We start from the raw sequence: 19,108 nt of genomic DNA, 5'->3' as shown, positions 1-19,108 counted from the left end.
TGGAATGAAAGAACAAAAATTGATTCATGAAGGTTTAATTAGTGTTTCCACGCCCTTTTTTTTAGACCTTGAAAAATGAAATGCACAAATTCCTTTTCTTAGGAACACATACAAGAAAAAGGATAATGGAAACCCCGCGAATTAACTTGGGTTACAGGTGTAGTTTTGGCTGTATTGATTGCATCTTTTGGTGTAACTGAAACTGGCAGTTCGCCCCGTCAATTCTCTAGGACCCAAATAACTCAATTTTCGCCCATGAATGATTTGTGTTAATGAATTAGTTATATATATATATATGTAAGTTAATATTAATTCAAATTAACTTAACGATGAGATTTATTATCGTTTCTTGCATGTCTCGCGAAAGTTAGAGTAGAGGTGAATTCTCCGAATTTGTGACCTACCATACGATTTGTTATATAAATAGGTAAATGTTCCATTCCATTATGAATAGCGATTGTATGGCTATGCCATCCTAAGGTGCTGCTAAATGGAAGGATCTTATCAACGTCCATGAATAATAAATCATAGATCGAACTGTCGAATTGGAAAAATTGGGTGCTATCATAGTATCAGCTAAGTTCATGGGCTGGAGATAAGCGGACTCGAACCGCTGACATCCACCATAGGGTAAACCACCGCCTCTCAGGCCTCCCCGACTGATTCTATCATAGAGGCCAACGATAGACAATAACTCCCTGCTTGAAGGGGCTCATATACAGAATGTCTCGAAATAATACCTGGGGGAAGGGATTCAATTAACCGATATTCAGAAGATGAAATTTCACCTCTCCCATCAATAGGTTTAGCGAGAGCATTTATAACACGACCCAAATAAGTAGAAAAGTAAAAAATGATAGAAATTTTCTATTTTATAGGAATTCCGTTCAGGGTATGAATCTCCTCATTCACATGATTCGAGAAAATATCTTGAATCTATTTCCATGTTGCATTAGTACATTTTTCAATCAAGTGATTGTTGTTCAGATGCGTTAGTAAACATAAACAAGTGGGGTTGGCCCTGAAACAATTCACTGCATTTATTTTTGATAAAATTTTTGGAGATGATTCCGTACTACAGTTTGGTGGAGGAACTTTAGGACACCCTTAGGGAAATGTATCTGGTGCAATAGCTACTTGTGTGGCTTTAGAAGCGTGTGTACAAGTTCATAATGAAGGACGTGATCTTGCTCGTGAAGGTGTTGAAATTATCTGTGAAGCTTGCAAATTGAGTCCTAAACTATCCTTAATTTTACTGTATACGAGATCTTTTTTTCTTACTTAAATTTTTTCTCTTAGTACTTGAAGAAGTGTGATAAATCTATATTATTTCGACCTTTTCGGGTCATTGAAATAGTGTATTTGGTTAATAATTGATTTTGTTCTAGAAATCAAAAACACCTATCCATTTAAAATCTTCTTTCAATTGGATTAATGAATCATCCAATTGGAAATGATAAGAGAATGCATAAGTCGTTAAAAGAAGTTCTAATAAGCATATACATATATTATACCACCTATACATCTTATTCCCTCTACGAGGTAAAAGAAAATTAAAGAACCCATAAATATCGGCAAAATAACAAGTATTGTTAACCAAGGAAAATAACTTGTGATAAAGACAAGATACGTTTGCTGTAATGTTCATGAATGGTTCAGAATATTCCAAAGATTCCTATCTTTGGACCATTGGAGATGGGGGCACTTCAGTAATATGTTTTCACAAGGCATATAGAAATATAAGTTCAAACCATAAATGATCTCAAGCAAATATGAGTCCGGATACAAGTTCCACATGTCACAACAAGCTTTTAAAGATACACATCCAAAATACAACTCTAATCATAATATTCTCGCAAGGGCTCAATACAACTAATAGAAATAACCCTAAATGAAGTAAATGCAGCTACTCCTCGCTACCCGCACCTATTTCCCCTAGCTCTGAAATGATGCCATCAAGAGGTGATGAGCACAGTTTAGTGAGTAAAATCTATACAATCTATAATAATGAAATCATAGGTGCATATCCCAATGGATACCTATAAATGCTAATAATAGAATAAGCTTATTTAAATGACTTACAATGAGTTACTAAATCAATGCAATTGATAAAGACTACACAGTACTATCCATGAACATGCCAACTTCTAAACATATCAGGATAAGTCTACACAAGTATAAAACTTGATGCAATATCTTATTTATACAAATCTCAATCATAGCATTTACATGTTATACTTCAAAATAAAAAGAGTAGTTTTCTTCGTATTCACGCAAATTAGGGAGGTTTAGTCATTACATGCTCACCAAAGCATTAATCATGTTTTATCATAGCTCACTGAGCCATTTACCACATAATTTAGATATTCTCCAGGAATTATCCATCACATAACTATCCATCATCTCATACATCGAGGAAGGATATATATACATCTAGTGGTAATGTCACCTAAATATGCATGGCGACACTGCATGTGACCGATTGTCTGTGGCTATTAGACTAAGGATCCCGATCGTAGACCCATATCTCACTATCTCTAAATCATCATCGCCCTCAGTGGGATAGTCACAATCCCTCAGCTTATCAATGGACGTTATAACCTTACGTTGTCAGGTACCGCTAGAAATATATCTCCGCCTCATAGTTATGTTCTTATTATTATCATAATCTAGTTTTGACTATGCAGTATAATTATCTGAATGCCACTCAAGCTACTAATCTCAGATGTAGGCCGCTAATAATATAAGTCATATATGACACACTCTATCCTTAACCCCGGGTTGAGTGAGTAGGTGGCATTGCCTAGTCAGAACCCGACTACTAATGATATGTTAAACTGGTGGAGTGTCGATGGATGTATTAATCATGTCATAGTCATCATGGTCATTACATTCTATATTCACTACAGATATTTATGCAAGAGTTTCTCATACTAGGATACATGTAGATCGTAGTTACACTAATGCATGTGCTAACATTAATATTCTTATAATATCATGATGAGCATACTATCAATAGTTGCATATGTCAAGATATATCATGGTACACTAAATGCATGTGTTAATATTAACATTCCTACAATATCATAGACGGTATAATAGTAGCAACTATATTGTTCTAGACTCGTATAAACTCTACTAATCTAGGGTCTCCACAGTACTCTAGTTCCCTCAACTAGTTGGCTCATCCGGAACCCTAAAATCCTCCTTGTACAGTTTCGATGCTATTAATTCAAGCAAGTAAAGACATACGTAAGGTTAGCGCATTAATAGAATTAATGATCTTATTAGAGAATTTAGGTTTAGGCATATTACATGAGTCAAGGGTTCCCTAGGGTGAGTTAATGTCATCCTAAAATTGACATTATTTAGGTAATAGTAATTTATCTTTATGAGAGTGGTTATGCTAATTAATCTAGTAGGAATAGGAAAATGGGGCTATAGGGTCCAAATGACTCTATTGGACCTAGGCTGGGGTGTTGGGTTGGGCTCGAGCCCAACCCAATAGGCAAGGGTGGAATAGCTCATGTGCTGCGGTCCAAGTTGTGGTGCTGGCTTCGTCGGCTCTAGCGTCGGCAACACGAGAGAAGGAGAGGGAGAGAGAGATGGTGGGGTGGAGGGAAATAGAGTGGGGAATGGTTGGTGGCATACACGGCAGGGGAAGAAGAAGGAGAAGAAAGAGAGGACAGTGACAAGTTTGGCATACACAGCGCGTGTGTGGGCAATTTTTTTTGTTATATATTTCAGGGTGTTACATTGGTCTACTCCATGTCTATTATTTGATCATTATCCTAATGCGAACTAGGGCAGATCGGATCACATCAAGGGGAGATTAGACTCAATGGATTGAGTCTAGTTATCTTATTTTCTTATTTGGTTTAGTTAGAAGGTTAGAATTTTATTTAATTAGCTAAATCCAACTCTGTGCAGTTTCGGGAAAATATTCACAAAATATTTTATAGATGTCCGAATAATATTAAACTAGATGGATAAGATCTCCAACCTTTAGATCTACAACTTTGATATTCATTACTTCTCTAGATTCGGAATTTATCTATGACGAAAGAAGGATTAATTTGAGAAAGATAAAGAAGGCTGATTTAATTAGTTAGCTAGCTTTATCTTGTTATTTGAATTTCAAATAAATCGGATAATCCGCATGTAGATCCAATCTGTGGACATGTATTGATAATTTATGGAATTAAATTAAGAGATATCTGAGTTTAGCCAGTTATTATTCTCGTCCTTATCTTTTTACATTAGCCGTTAGATTGTCTTTATTTTCATAGGAGTAGATCATAACCGTAGATCCCCTTCAAGCATCCAAACCCTAGCCACCTTCTACCTCCAGTAGCCACCCTACTACACGGCTGTCCACCACCACCCTTGGCCGTCCAGCACCCTCCAACGGCCGTCCACCACCCTCCAACGACCGCCACAACGTCGGATAATACCATTCTGCCCTCTTTGATATATCTCCGCTATTTTATTTTTATCTTTTCATCCCAATATCAGATTTAGGTGAAATTAGAGCCATTAGAACCCTAACTCATGAGGCTACCTCCACCTAAATTTTCATAATCATCCTACGGGTGGATCATTCCAGATCTGGTCGGTAACATATCCACTCTCTGGATTAAGGCCACCTTAAGCTCGAAAACCACCTTTTTATGGAACGTGGTTGATGTATCTTCTGCTCTTGATGGTGGGCTAGAAGTAGTGTGGGCTAGAAGTAGCATGGGCTAGTCCATCTTTTAAGATTTCTGGAGGGTACCCGTTCCTTTGCATACTGTCATGGTTTCTATCTTTGTTTGTCCGCACATACGAGGAATGAGGCTCTTTATATGGTCTCGAGCCTAAGCGAATTTGAACCCTGTTGATGATCACTGAACTCGTACCTAATTCAATAAGCTTCCCACTAATTTGGTTAGGTTCATTGGCGCCTCTCGTGAAATCTTCTACTTTTGTATGATCTTGGCCTTCTTCCTTCGTGATACGTCTATTATCAGAATGGCAAGCTTGCATGTCAACCTCCGGTTGCGGTGAATCCGGCTTAGCACTCTTTGATGTATTCAAGGGTACAGTCTCGTCTACTCTTTTTCCTTTCCCCATGTTTGCCCCAGAAGACGTGCCTTCTCTTGGTTTAGGGTTTGCATGGGAGAGGTTTTTTGGACGTATGGGAAAGGATGAGATGTCTCCATCACGTGGGCCCACCTGGTTAAAAGCTCTTACCTCCTTGTTGTTATTGGTTAGTTTGACTGGTCCCGTATCACTTCTAGGAATAGAAGCCTTTAGGATTGATTTCCTTCCTGATTGCCTTGAGCCATGAGCTTGGGCTTGGGTCACGCGATTAATCGCTGGTCCTTTTGATGGTCCTCACCATTGACCACTGGTTCTTTCTAGTGAACCATAGGATTGGCCAAAGTTTCGCTTGCCGGTTTGTAGCCTACTTCCCTCCACTGTGCTCCCTTTCGCGGCTTCCTCTGGGCCGTGAACCATGGCCCATAGATCGACTCCTGTTCCTCCACTTCGCCACCCTCAGGTGTGGGCTTTTCTGTCGCAATCTTCTGTTGTATGGTATTTTCCTTTTGCTCCAATATCACGCTCTCCCCCTTCTTGCACTGTTCCTCTCAGTGTCTTGCACGACTGCAAGAGAAGCAGTATAATGGGATGTTCTCGTAGACTACCGTTTGATCCAAGTTATCTGACTTTAGCCCAAGCCAAACAGCCATCTTTAGTGGTTTTGTCAAGTCCACCTCCATACAAACTCGGGCAAATCTGCTTCGAGTATGGTCTAGCATCATTTCATCCACCCGTAAAGGCTTGCCGAAATAGGCCGTGATAGGAATGAGGGCCTCCAGTTCCTAGTACTCATTGGGGAGGTTGTGCAACTGAATCCACATCGGCGTAGTTTTGAAGGCATTTGCCGACAGTTTGAAGTTATCGGGCTAGGAGATCAGGTTGAGAATCATTCGTTGCACCATCCAAGGGCTATTAGTTAGCACATAATGTAGGTCTTTCTCTCGCTCAAATCAGAACGCATAAAAACCCTCCTCCATGTCTGAGACCGAGAGCCCTTCTATCCGTTCCAGAGTTTAGCTAGAATGAACTTAAGTCCGGCCAATGAAAAGCCTTTACCTAGGAATCGTCCAAACAAGATTAATCACCACCTATCCCGGCATGTTTGCAGCACCTCTAGTTCAAGGATGATGCAGTCATCTGTTTGAGCCTTTATCTTCGCCAAGATAGCCTCCGGTATATGCACATGGGTGTCGAGGGGACGTTGAGAGCTCGTCGCCACTTCAGCCCAAGTTCTTTTCTCTGGCTGTTTGTCTTTGGCTGATTTAGAAGAGGAAGCTCTCGTCGGAGGTAAACATCTTCGCCTCTTGCAAGTGTAGGTGGTGATTTCCCCACCTCTCCAGCCATCTTTCCCTGCCTTTCTGCACTTGCAACGTTACTTTTAAGTGAACTTGAGTGATTTGTGGAAGTAATAGAATGGCTAAGGAGAAGAAACAATGATCAAAGATGTGGTGGATTGCTTGCTTCTGATGCATCTAGTTGGACGGGACCATTACATTTTTTAATTCTACAAATCAAAGGAGACCTAAGCTTCTTATATATCGAAACTTTATGTTTCTATGCTGGATAAAGACAAAAAATGTGGAGGCTTAGAAGAGGGCTAAACTAATACTGCTTCAGGGATAATAATCAGAAAAGTTAAGGGAGTCATTTAGTTTATCTCTTGATGTTGGTTGTTTTATATTTCTTTGTTAACATCTTTTTAATAGTTTTTTAGCAGTATGGTTTATATTTTGTTTTGATAGACTCTTGGTTATGAGAGTTATAAATGTGACGTTACTATTTCTTAGTGTTTGGAGTTTACTGAGATTTGTTGTAGTTATATGTGTGTTGTATCTTTATTATATATAAATATTTTTATTAGTTTCGCAATGAAACAAATACAAAACTAGGATAAAAAAAATACTATAATATCAATTTAATCATTTTCTATTGCTTATCCAACCATCAAAACCAAACACCATCATATCTTATAATTTGTCTACAAAAACCTCCTTTGTTTTGGGACATGTCATTTATTTCTGTTTGATTTATTTATCTTTTTTTCTTAATCAAACACCTACAGAAACCTCCTTTATTTTTGGGACATGTCATTTATTTCTGTCCTAAAACCAAAGGAAGAGTGTGGAGGTGAAAATGTAACGACCTCAAGATAAAAACGGAAAAAAACAAAGAAAAAGTGTATCCCATATTCCCATATCCCCATATCCATTAGTAGCCGTAGCGACTGAGCTGAAGTGTTGTCGTGGAGAGGAACCTCCCCCCCTTCCCTATCCCTTTCCATTTCCCTCTCTAATCTCTATCCTCCACCCATGGCGGCAGCCTCTGCTTCCTCCCTTAAATTCTCCCTCCTCCGCTTCCACCCACCTCCAACCTCCACAACGCCTCGCTCCTCCTGTATCTCCTTTGCTGTCTCCCATTTCCAGACCCCTCTCTTCGCTCTCCCTCTCTCCTCCTCCAGATCCAGGAACGCGAACCCGAGACTGCTCGCCGTCGCCGAGGAGGAACAGGAGGCCGTGGCAGTGGCGGCGGAGGACGAGAAGGTCGGCGACGGCGAAGTCGACGACGTCGTCGAGGCCGACGAGTGGAGGTATCGGGTGCGGCCGTGCGAGCTCTACGTCTGCAACCTGCCGAGGAGTTGTGATATCCCCCAGCTTCTGGATCTTTTCAAGAGTTTCGGCATGGTCATCTCCGTCGAGGTTAATTCCTTCGCTTTTTGTTGTTTATCTTCCTTATGCTACATTCTGCGGACTTATCACCGTTTTATTTAATTTAAGGGTAGTTATCCTGTTTGTTTGTTTGGAAGAAGAGTGAGAGGACTAATAAAAAGGAAGCTACATTCGATTGGTTTAGTTTTGTCCGAATTCAAATTGCATTGATATGGAATTGAATGCGGTTATTTTGGATTAGAATAGAAGGGAACTGAAATTAATTCAGTTTGGGTCATGACTGCTGCGAAGCAAGGAAAGATGGATAATCGATTTGAACCTTTGGTTTTGGAGAATGCTTGGGAATTAGAGTTTTAGGCGTCAAATGAAGAGAAATCATCAAATTCTAGACATCCATCATCTTGATACAGTGGATTTTGCGATGACTACATAGATCATGCCATGTACAAACAGCTGAACAGTACTGTTGGTTCCTTTTGTCTCTAGATGTTTGTTTCAAGAGAACAATTATTTATACCCATTCAGTCTCCTTTTATGAGGTCTCTGTATGGAATACAGTACAGTTAGCAACTACAAGGTTGAACTGAAATAGTTGTAATGCTTAAAGTAGTGCATCTTGGATCACGGTAACAGAAACAAGGCTGGCATTATACGTAGGAAATAGGAGGTAGCAGTAAAAACTAATGATCATAGGATTTTATTAAATTCCTTGCGTAGTTGCATGTCAGTTAACTTTGGCTGTTCATCTATTTCTGTTGTGCTACACTGCTCTGAACTGCCTACTTATCAGGAAATGGTGCATGTAGCGATTTGAGGCTGACAAAGTGCTTGTTTGCAGATTGTTGTATCTATGATTTCATCATACAAGTGACAAAAGAGTGTTCTACTATGCTACTCAAAAGTATGAAAGAGAAACTGCTGGATTTATTGACTGTTTTAAAAGTTTAATTATATTGGCCCTGTCTAACATTGTCTACATGTTGTTGGAAATCATTGACATTAAAATCCTTTAGTTCTTGTTTATTGATATATCACATTTAATAATGGAGTAGGAAAATGGTTCATACCACCATCCACTATATGAGCCTTCTTATATTCGTGTTCCAATCTTTCTAGCTAGAACAGCTATGTGAAAATACTTTTCACAGTTTTGATTATTCACTTGCTCAGGGTCATGTTTTAAAGGTATGTTTATCTATTTTTCTAGAAGTGGAGTTCTGTGATCAAAGTATATAGGATGCAATGGCATTATTAATTTGGAGTTTGCATATTACAGGTCTCACGGGATGCTGCGACAGGTATAAGTCGAGGATGTGGTTATGTCACAATGAGTTCTATTGCAGAAGCTAAAGCAGCAATGGCTGCTCTGGATGGATCTGTAAGTCATAAATATGTTGCTCTTGATCATATCACATTCTTATTCTTCTGAATTCATCTTCTCTTACAATTTTTTAAATTTTTTCCATATAAATTTCTCTTCTTTTACCAGGATCTGGGTGGCCGTGAAATACGTGTTAAGTTTTCAGCTGATATGGTTTCTGGAAGGAAAAACATGGAGGCACTCAATACAACACCAAAGAAGGATATAGTATTTGAAAGCCCATTTAAGGTCTATGTTGGTAATCTTGCTTGGACTGTAAGACCTGAAAATTTGAGGGAGCATTTTAGTCAATTTGGAACTGTTGTAAGTACAAGGGTGTTGTACGACCGCAAAGGAGGTAAAAACCGTGTCTATGGGTTTTTGTCATTCTCTTCGGCCGACGAACTCAAGGCTGCATTAGAGTCAAATGGATCGGTAAGTGACTATTTCTGTTTGTGTTTCTTTCATTAATACATCAAATTATAGTTGTATACTTTGTTCTAACAACCATTTTATGGTTGTCAATAGTGTTTTAGTCAAAGCTGAATTTGTGACATGTATCTTCATTGAGGTTATCTTAATGCTACATCCTTTTGATGTTTCTTCTTGTTATGTCTTCAATAGGTATTTCATGGGCGAACTTTATTGGTTAGGGAAGGTATCAATAGGGAAGAAATCTGATGGTGACGGTTTGGTGCCTCTCAAAGAAATATTTTGTTGTTCATGTAGGAGATAGTACATGCCTATGCCACGTACTCCTGTCGATTGGAGTTTTGGTTTGAAAATCAGGTAGCTAATGCAAATACACCTAAATTCTACTTGCCATTCCTGTAGGGCCTTTACAATTTCAACGTCTTTTATTTCATTTGTAATCTTAAAGATATATCCTATATACCTTTGCTTTCATCTGTTGATTTAGAGGTAGCTGTAAATTTCATACTTTTGGCTAGTAATATTTCAATCTCTTATATGGCAGATCACTCATATCTATTATGATTCTTTTGAATCTACAGGAATATTATATCAATTTCACTTGGCTATTATGATCTAAAGTAGTTGCCATTTGCAATCTGTGTACAGATGCTTGATATATATTATCGTGTTATAAACTGTCTCATTTTATCAGAGAATTGGACAGTTGCTGAAGATGCTAGAGAATGGCGGTTCTACTACCGCTATTCTCTGAGAGCAAAAAGTTACTTTACTTTGAGTAAAAATTAATTATGTACTTTTGAAAGGGCAGCTTTGTAGGGTGAACCACCTTTTATGATTTTCTCTACTTATTTCCTTTTTGGATTTCTAAGGAGGTTATTATGTCTGTGACTCCAAACCCAAGAACTATTATACTGCCTAGCACCCGCGTTGGCTCGATTAGTACATTCTAGTGTGGAAAAGAAGTAATAGAGGAGAAATAAGGCAGAGAAGGCAGAGGGATGCAGGGTGGTAGTGGGAGGTTCTAATATAAACACCAGAATCTATGGTGCAATGCTTCTAGTATAAACACAAGAGTCTAAATTTTGTTCAAGTAGTAGTTGTAAATTTTAGCCCATTAAATTGGTATATCCATGAGAGACATCACCAAAATAGCAGTACCTTTTGCATTGTTCACTGCTCAATCTAAATTAAATATTATGTCATTCTTCAGACATTCATACTTGGTAAGATGTCTGATCCAGCTTCTTGCTGACACAAGCATTAAACTCTTCCCAATATGATAATGCTTTAGCTCCAGAAAGAGAAAGCGTGCCATAAGAAAGTAAGAGATCTGGGGTCACAACAAATCTTTAGAATAGGCATGAGTTTCCTGGGGTCTCTTAATTTGTATCATTTACCTTCCGCACAACCTATTTTGTGCTGAGATGTCTAAATACTAAATAGCATGTGTTTTTGCAGGGCTATTGAGTTTGAATTGTTTTGAGAAGTAAATATTAAGTTCACATATCTAATTTCATTGTCAATTGAAAAAACATTGTATTTCTAATGAATTTATTGCTGTTTATAGATGTGTTACATGAAGTCTTATGTGAAAAGGAAGAAGCAAATGAAAATGTAAGTCTCTGGCATTCCGCTATACAGTAGCAGTCAACTCACATGAATACAAATGTGGGAACTTTTTTGCATTTTCTCGATATTGTGATTCTGCATGGCATTTGTCATGAGAGAGATGATTTTTGGATTTCTTATTGACACTTGAATCCTAACTTGAGTTCTTGTAAGTGCTCTGTGTTTTGAGTGCTTGAGTGCACGCAATTTGTCATGTCGTTTGTGATACGATATCGTGGAGGTATATTACTGTGTCTTGTGGTTTATGGTGTTTTATGTACATAGTTTGTAGCACCCATATGTTCATCTTTGTAGCACAAGTACTTTAAACTAAAGCATCTGATGAGGCTCAACCCTTATTTTTGTGCAGATTTATCCTTGAGTCAACAAAAAATAGTTATCTTCTTTTTCCCATATCACTTTCAAATTTTTATTTTTGGTTGAGAAAAGATAGTTTGATCCCAGCTATATTAAGACTGGGAGAATGTACAAGAGAGAGAGAGAGAGAGAGAGAGAGAGAGAGAGAGAGAGAGAGAGAGAGAGAGAGAGAGAGAGAGAGAGATTTTATGGTAGAAATTTCAATTGGATACGAGTGAAAGCGAATTGGATTCGGATCTGACAGTTTCAACTCATATTAGGATTTATAATTTTAGTTTGGATACGGATGTTGTTAGATGGATAGTAAAATTTAAAATTATATTTTAACTAAATTGATATGGATAATTTTTGAATAAAAAATTAAATTTTAAATAGATGTTGATTGAATTTTAAATGAATTATGATATTTTATTTAAATATAATTAACACAAAAATATTAAGAGTTTCACAATAAATATTTTTTTTGTATGTCAAATACATATAAATTAGAGGAATTAATTTTTACAAATAATATATAACACAACATTAGTAACAATATCAATATTCACTATTTAAATAAGTAAATTAAAAACTGTAAATTATTCAAAAAATTATACGAGTAAACAGATATCAGATCGTATCGAAATATGAAAATTATATCTGACCCATATCCGAATCCGTATCCGGGATTCTTTTAAAAATTCTATCCATATTCTAATTCTTATCCGAATCTCATAGAATATTTTTATCCGAATTTGATCCGAATCAGATCGGATAACGGGTTGGCTTGAAGTTAATTCGACCAATTTTTAGCCCTACGGTGAGAACATAATTTATTTTAATTTAAATAAATTTCGGATTGATAAAAATATCTAATATTTATTTTATTGTCAGAAAATAAGATACAAGAGGAAATTTCTATTCTTATATATTTTATTTTAGTAAATAAAATATAAGAGATCTTTATAAAAAAAAAAGATATTTCTTTGAGTTGATAAAAGATTACTTATTTTGACAAGAATGAGAGTAAATATTAGATTATTATTTATTTATGTTTCTATACACATATAGAGAAGAGTTCATTAATCTTTTATCAAAAAAGAAAAATTCTCTTTTTATAAAGATCTCCTACATTTTATTTACTAAAATAAAATATATGAGAAGAAAATAAAATATTAAATATTTTAATAAATCTGAAATTCATTTAAAAATAAAATATTTATAATCGATTAGAAATATAAGCATCATAATCCCTTTTTATTCTAGAAATACAATAAATATGAATTTTCTATAAAATATAATAATATTGGCATATCTAATTTTTCAATAAAAATTCTTAAAATAATGAATTTCTTAATTTGGTTTACATATAGCATAATTGACATCATAATATCAAAACTACTTATCTCATAAAATTGGATGAATAAAAAGAGATACTTTATAATTCATCAACTCTATATTATTTAGAATAATAAAAATTAGAAAAAATATGAGTGAGAATTCATCCGATCGCTTAATCTAAAATAATTTAATTTTCGAAACGTATAAGTCCTATTTTATTCTCTTTTATTCTCTTTCCTCTCTATTCTCTTCTCTCTCTTTCTTGGTAAGTTTTTATCTCCCTTCCTTCAATCTCTCAATAGAGATTCTAATATATTTCTAAATTAAAGACATACCCGAATCCTAAAATATAAAAGATAAAACTAAATCTCTGATACGAACCGGTTTAACCCAATTCAAATAAGTTTCTAGACATAAATTTATACGAAATTTTTAAGAGAGCTTTTGATAGATTTGGTAGTTCGATTGATATGAAATTTTGATAGATTGTAGCCCTAGAAAATATCTTTCTAATGAATCTAATTTCTCGCATATCGAATGGCCAGATTAGAAGATATCTTCAGAAAAGTGGATAAAGGTCTAAGGATCAACTTTGATACCAATGTTACAAACCATATTTGGACCGAATCAAAAGTAAGAAAATTAAGGTGGTAGCCTCATAAGATAGGATTCTAATGGCTCTAGTTTTACATCAATCAGATGTCTGGATGAAAAGATATAATTAAAATAGTAAAGCAATGTTAGAATAGGGCATAACGGTAAATATCCGACGTTGCGCCGGTCGTCGAAAGGTGCCGAACAACCAATGGTGGTGGTGATAGACAACCGTATAGTAGGGTAGCTATTGGAGGAAGGTGGTTTAGGCCATGGCTTGGGTGTAGTTGGTCCAAAGAACGGATCAAATAGTGATTGGATGGTCGCTGGTGGGAATCTAGGGTTTTCGGTCTTAGCTCTCACCGCAGGTGGGGAAGAAGACTCGAGAGGCCGTCTTTGTTAACTGCTCTGGCGTCGCTACTGCTGTGGGCTTAGCCTGCATGGATGGAAGGCACTCCTTGACTAAAGTAGGTGTTTTGGTCGATGGTTGGGTCTCCTCTCCACCTCCCTCCCAGTTTGAAGTTGATGGCTGTGGTTAGGCTATTTCCGCCGTGGCTGGTGGTGTGGGGTGGTCATAACGAGCCAGGATAGCTGCCGTCAAGGCTTGGAGAGCCTTCTCGATCCTTTCGAAGCTCTCCTTCGATTTGGCCAAATTTTTTTAAAAAAATGCCTTTGCCCACCCCAGCGGCTCGTGGTCGGCAGTTGCTGGTGGTGGAGGGGGTGTCGAAGATACTCCCATAGGAATGGAGAAGAGTTCCTAATCTTCCATGGTCGCTTCTTTATCGTTCGTCTTGGATCACATGTTAACCATCGTTTGAGGAACATCGGCTCTGATACCAATTTGATATGTACTAGTTTGACCCAATTCAAATCAGTTTCTAGATAGAAATTTGTATGGATCTTTCGAGAGAGTTCTCGGTAGATCTAGTAGTTGGATCAATATAAAATTTTGATAGGTTGTAGCCATATAAAATATCTTTTTAATGAATATAATTTTTGATAGATCGGATGACCAAATTAGAAGATATCTTTAGAAAAGTGGATGGAGGTTAGAGGACTAGCTTTGATACCAATGTTATGGACTAGATTTGGACCAATTCGGACGTAAGAAAATTATGAAAATGTGGTGGTAGCCTCATAAGATAGGGTTCTAATCTCTCTCATTTCACATCAATTGGATATTTGGAATAAAAAGATATAATTAAAATAGTGGAGCAAGATCAGAATAGAACGTAATGATAAATATTCGACGTTACAATAATTGTAGTAAGGTGGCAGCCTTATAGTAGGGTGGCTGCTGGAGGAAGGTGGTGGCTAGAGACACATGCGCCCCTTTCCCCCTTTTTCTTTCCCTCTCTTTTTCTTCTTCTCCTTCTTTTCTTTTTTCTTTCTTCCTTCTTCTCCCTACCAGCTCACTCTCCCTCTTTCTCCTTCCCTTCATGCCGAAGTGCCATCGGAATCGCTGACCCCGTGGATCGAAGTGTTGGAGCTGCCTCACCCTTATAGTAAGTTAGATCTATAATTAATTAATTAATTAATTTTGACCTTTTCTTCTCCGAAACTTTCCCCTCTCGGTCTTGCCATGATCCGACCGGTTGTTGGCTTTGTGTCTTGCCCCGCCAGTCTGGTGAGCTTCCCTTTTTCGCAAGGATGCCTCCAGTGTCTTCCTTCGATGCCCACGCCACCGGCCGCCTCTAGCGGCTTGGCTTTCCCTCAGTTGGCTTCTACTTGTCAAAGGGAACGTGTCAGTACAATCGGTCGGGTTACTAGTAGCTAGGTTTGCCGATAGCCAGTCTTCCTCCTTTAGATCGAGGTGAGGAAGGAAGGAGCGGTCTGGCTAGGTGTGGACCTAGCCCGGGGCCCGCGTGTCGGGCCGGGCTAGGTGTGGCCTAGCCTGGAGCCTGCATGTCGGGCTGGGCTGGGTGCGGCCCAGCCTGAGGCCCACGTGCCCTAGCCAATGGTAGGGTGTGGTTGGGTTGCATATAGCCCAACCCAAATTTGTGGTGGGTTTGGGTTGCGGCCCAGCCCATGAAGCCTTTAGGCCTAGTTCCCTTGGAGCTTTGGGCCCAATTTTATGGGTTTGTGCTTGGCCTTGAGATGGCCAAGCCTATTAGTGGCTTAATAATCTTTTTAAATTATGCTAGTCATCATATTCTTTTATTCTTGTCAACCTAAGTCCGTAATCTTTAATCATTTTTTAGCAGATTGTGTTCGCTTTGTTAATTATCTTATAAATTAATTTTAATGAATTAGACCATGGTATGAGAGTGGCGCTACAAATAACACATATCAGGAACTAGCTCCAATTGGATATTAACTTTTGCTGATTATAATTTTGGGCTAATTCAATTTTATCAAAGAAGTCGGTGGTCCGAGTGTATCTGTATTAATTGCTCATATCGGAGAATTAATATAGATAAATGTAGGAAAATGATATTAAACAAGTTGCATTTTTTGACGAATCTTATTAATTAAATATTATCTATGCGATCTTCCGTTTATTTTGGTAATAATGATTTCGGTGATAATTTGAGGAGAATATTTTTTATTATGTTTAATAACGCATCGGACCTTTATACAGCTATGTCGGCTCTACCTGATTAATAAATGTAGGAATTACGATATGACATACCCAAGTCTATAGTGAATGTCTATTGTGTAGGAATATTGTGCTCATGCTTTTTTATTTACTTTTTTTTATTGAGGTGGATTTGGTACCCTCTAAGGATGATCTCGTGGCGTAGTTGTAGCTAGTATTAGTAAAGTTGTTCAGGCAAGTGAAACTCCTATAATCTAAGAGTAGTGTAAATAAATGAAATAACTTACCTTATGATATTATTACATTCATAACATGCATGTGTATACGTTTTCCTTATGATTATTATTGCACGTCATGCATGATAAATTATTTCACTGTTTTGTAAGATTTCGCATATCATGATTCAACGCATATTTATTAGGCATGAACATGTGTGTTGGCATGTAAATCATGATAATGATGTGTTGCATTGTGCTTATTGTGCTGTATAATATCATGCCACTTACACACGTACACGACTATAAAGTGAGTGACTATTGCGTTTCGATAGTACCCGATACCTCTCCAGCTAGGGTTAGGGGTGGGGGATATTCTTATACTTATATATATATTATGGTCTACACCTAAGGTCTTAGTTTGTTGATCCTAGACAATTAGGCAACCATTTCGTCGGGCGATAGACGATTTATTGTCGATTGACAAGAATCATATCCTTTAGGGTATTTAAGATGGAGAGAGAGAGAGAGAAGGGTAGGATGACGTAAACCTATCGGTACTCGATGACATAAGGTAAGGGCGTCCATGAGCAATTGCTCATGATTTTCGCACGGTGATGCGATGACGTGGAGCCGAGGGCTCAGATGATAATATCGATGTGCGATACCGACCTTTGTGATGGGCTAACGATTGAGGTCCTTAGTCTATGGTGGCGAACATTCGGTCATGCTGTTTGTCGGGTGATGGGCTAGCGATTCTACCACTAGGGTCTACTCTCCCTTGGGGTATGTGTGTGGTCGGGTGTGAGGACTGATGTGGCCTACGGGTGTAGCTCTACATGAGCCCATATTACAGACTTAGTAGTATGAGATAATGCATATTATGTGGTATGGTGGTGACATGGCCTTTGGGTGGAGCTTAGTGTAACTCGAGTTTGAGGACTTGATAGTTCGAATAGATTGCATGGTATGTTATTGATTTGATGCATGTGCGTATTAGAAAGATATGTTGCGTATGAGATACTAATGCATTGATTTGATCATGATGCGTATATTCATATTTACTTATTGTTGTATCATTCATCGCATTACTTTTAGACTGTAGAAATAGAAACTTGCTTGGCTTTATGCTGAACACCTTTTGGTGGAAATATTTTCAGATTAGTAGATGAGTCGGAGTTCGTGGCGGATCTAGCGAAGACTGGCTTAAGTTTTCTTATTCTAATTCTTATTCTTATTTTTAGTTTATTCATGTAAATTAAGCTAAATAACTTGTAGCTCTTGCGTGGGCTTTGTTATATTTTGTTATGGATATATATTTTAGGCTTGTTGTAGCCTTTCTGTTATGAGCTTTTTATCTGTTTTATTTGTAGAAATGTGGGTTTTTCGCTTATATATTGTGTTGAAACATTGACCAACAGGTCACGTGGTAATCATGTGGGTAGAACCCACATGAGGGGCACGTGTATGGTGGCGGGTGTTATAGTTTGGATGCTTGGAAGAGTTTTATGATTACGATTTACTCCTATGAAGATAAAAACAATCTAATGGCTACGATAAAAACAGTAAATGCGATAATAAGAAATTAACTAAAATCAATTAATTCTCAATGCTTTGATAATTAGATGCTTTGATTAATTATGCCAGCCCCTCTATATATATAGAGTCGGATATAATGAGTCATACTTGAACTTAGCCCTAAAAGCTTATACAACTCAAATTAGGACTTGTCTCAAATGTTTATATGACTTAATTGAAATTGCCTTAGTAGCTTATATGACTTAATTGAACTTGTATTAATAGCTTATATGACTTAACTAGACTTGTCTTAAGGGCTTATATAAGCATGAATCAATTAAAAATAAATAGGTTTAATCCATCGAGCCCAATGTCCTCATGATACGATCCGATTTGTCCTAGTTCGCATCAATCCTTTGTTATCTCTATTTATTTATTTATGTTTCAAAATTCTAGATTGATATAATATTCCTCTAACAGCATTGAAGCTTTTATTCTCGAGTTTTTGACCATACTAGACCATCCTCCTCCCCTTTTTTTATGGAATTAACTACCCCTCGAACTTATTATAAATGAGGTCTAATTCACTGTAGCCGAAATAAAAATGCTAATTAGGTCAGCGTTTTTATTGCCAAACAATTTTTTTGTTAACTGCTAAAAAATTAAGTTAAAGATGTATATATATATATATATATATATATGTTTAGCATTTATGACTAGACAAAAATGCCGATCTGATCAACGTTTTTATTTAAGGTAAAACGTTGATTAGTTCAACGTTTTTGTTATGGCTATAGTAAATTGGATCCTATTTAATAATAAGTTTGAGGAGAACAGGATTAGTTTGGTCAAAATCTCAAAATAGAATAAGAATAGGAGACCGAAAAGCTACGGTTAGGGCTAATCTAAGGGGAAGATTTTTCATGCGCTTGTATTTAGATTTTATTTGGTAAAACATCGACATATTTATAAACTCTATATGTTTTTCCGTTGAAATTAAATCTGAATTATTTTATCAACATACTATTCCAAGCAATTTTTTTTCTATTTTGTTATTATTTTTAAACTATTTACTAAAGAGCTACAGTTGGTGTCATGTAAATCTGGTAGTTGCCAGGTATTTTAGAAGAGTCATTTTTTTTATCTTAAAGAAAAAATTGTCAAAAATTGGTAGATATTAAAGCTGTCTATCTATTTACTAGTAAAATATTATAGTAATGTAATATAATTATATAGTTTGAAAACTATGGCAGAATGAAATCAGTTTTGGCACTTATGAACTAGTTTTTGGCAGAAACTCATTTTATATATCTTTTTTATCAAAATAAATTGTCAATCAAATTTATTATCAAATTAAATCTAATTCAACGTAACCATAATAAAAACACTTAAT

At 36.9% G+C, this 19,108-nt stretch overlaps 1 protein-coding gene across 2 annotated transcripts; it reads left to right on the top strand.

Moving 5' to 3' along the window:
• The first annotated feature begins 7,282 nt into the window (after positions 1 to 7,282).
• LOC140776688 (28 kDa ribonucleoprotein, chloroplastic-like) lies at positions 7,283 to 11,425 on the top strand. Of its 2 annotated transcripts, XR_012106930.1 has the most exons (5): positions 7,283 to 7,778; positions 9,025 to 9,126; positions 9,238 to 9,543; positions 9,733 to 9,897; positions 11,111 to 11,425. XR_012106930.1 is itself a non-coding variant. In XM_073120499.1 (4 exons), exons 1-4 carry the CDS (start codon positions 7,392 to 7,394, stop codon positions 9,787 to 9,789), a joined length of 852 nt encoding a protein of 283 aa, XP_072976600.1. In that variant the 5' UTR covers positions 7,283 to 7,391; the 3' UTR covers positions 9,790 to 11,081. The 2 variants fall into 2 exon arrangements, 1 of the variants encoding a protein (XP_072976600.1); XM_073120499.1 differs by lacking the exon at positions 11,111 to 11,425 and having other exon boundaries at positions 9,733 to 11,081.
• Positions 11,426 to 19,108: the final 7,683 nt, after the last annotated feature.

This window comes from Typha angustifolia, chromosome 2, assembly GCF_048772165.1.
Source record: "Typha angustifolia cultivar Huaian chromosome 2, ASM4877216v1, whole genome shotgun sequence".
Classification (NCBI taxonomy): domain Eukaryota; kingdom Viridiplantae; phylum Streptophyta; class Magnoliopsida; order Poales; family Typhaceae; genus Typha; species Typha angustifolia.
This window is presented reverse-complemented; position numbering and strand designations above follow the sequence as displayed.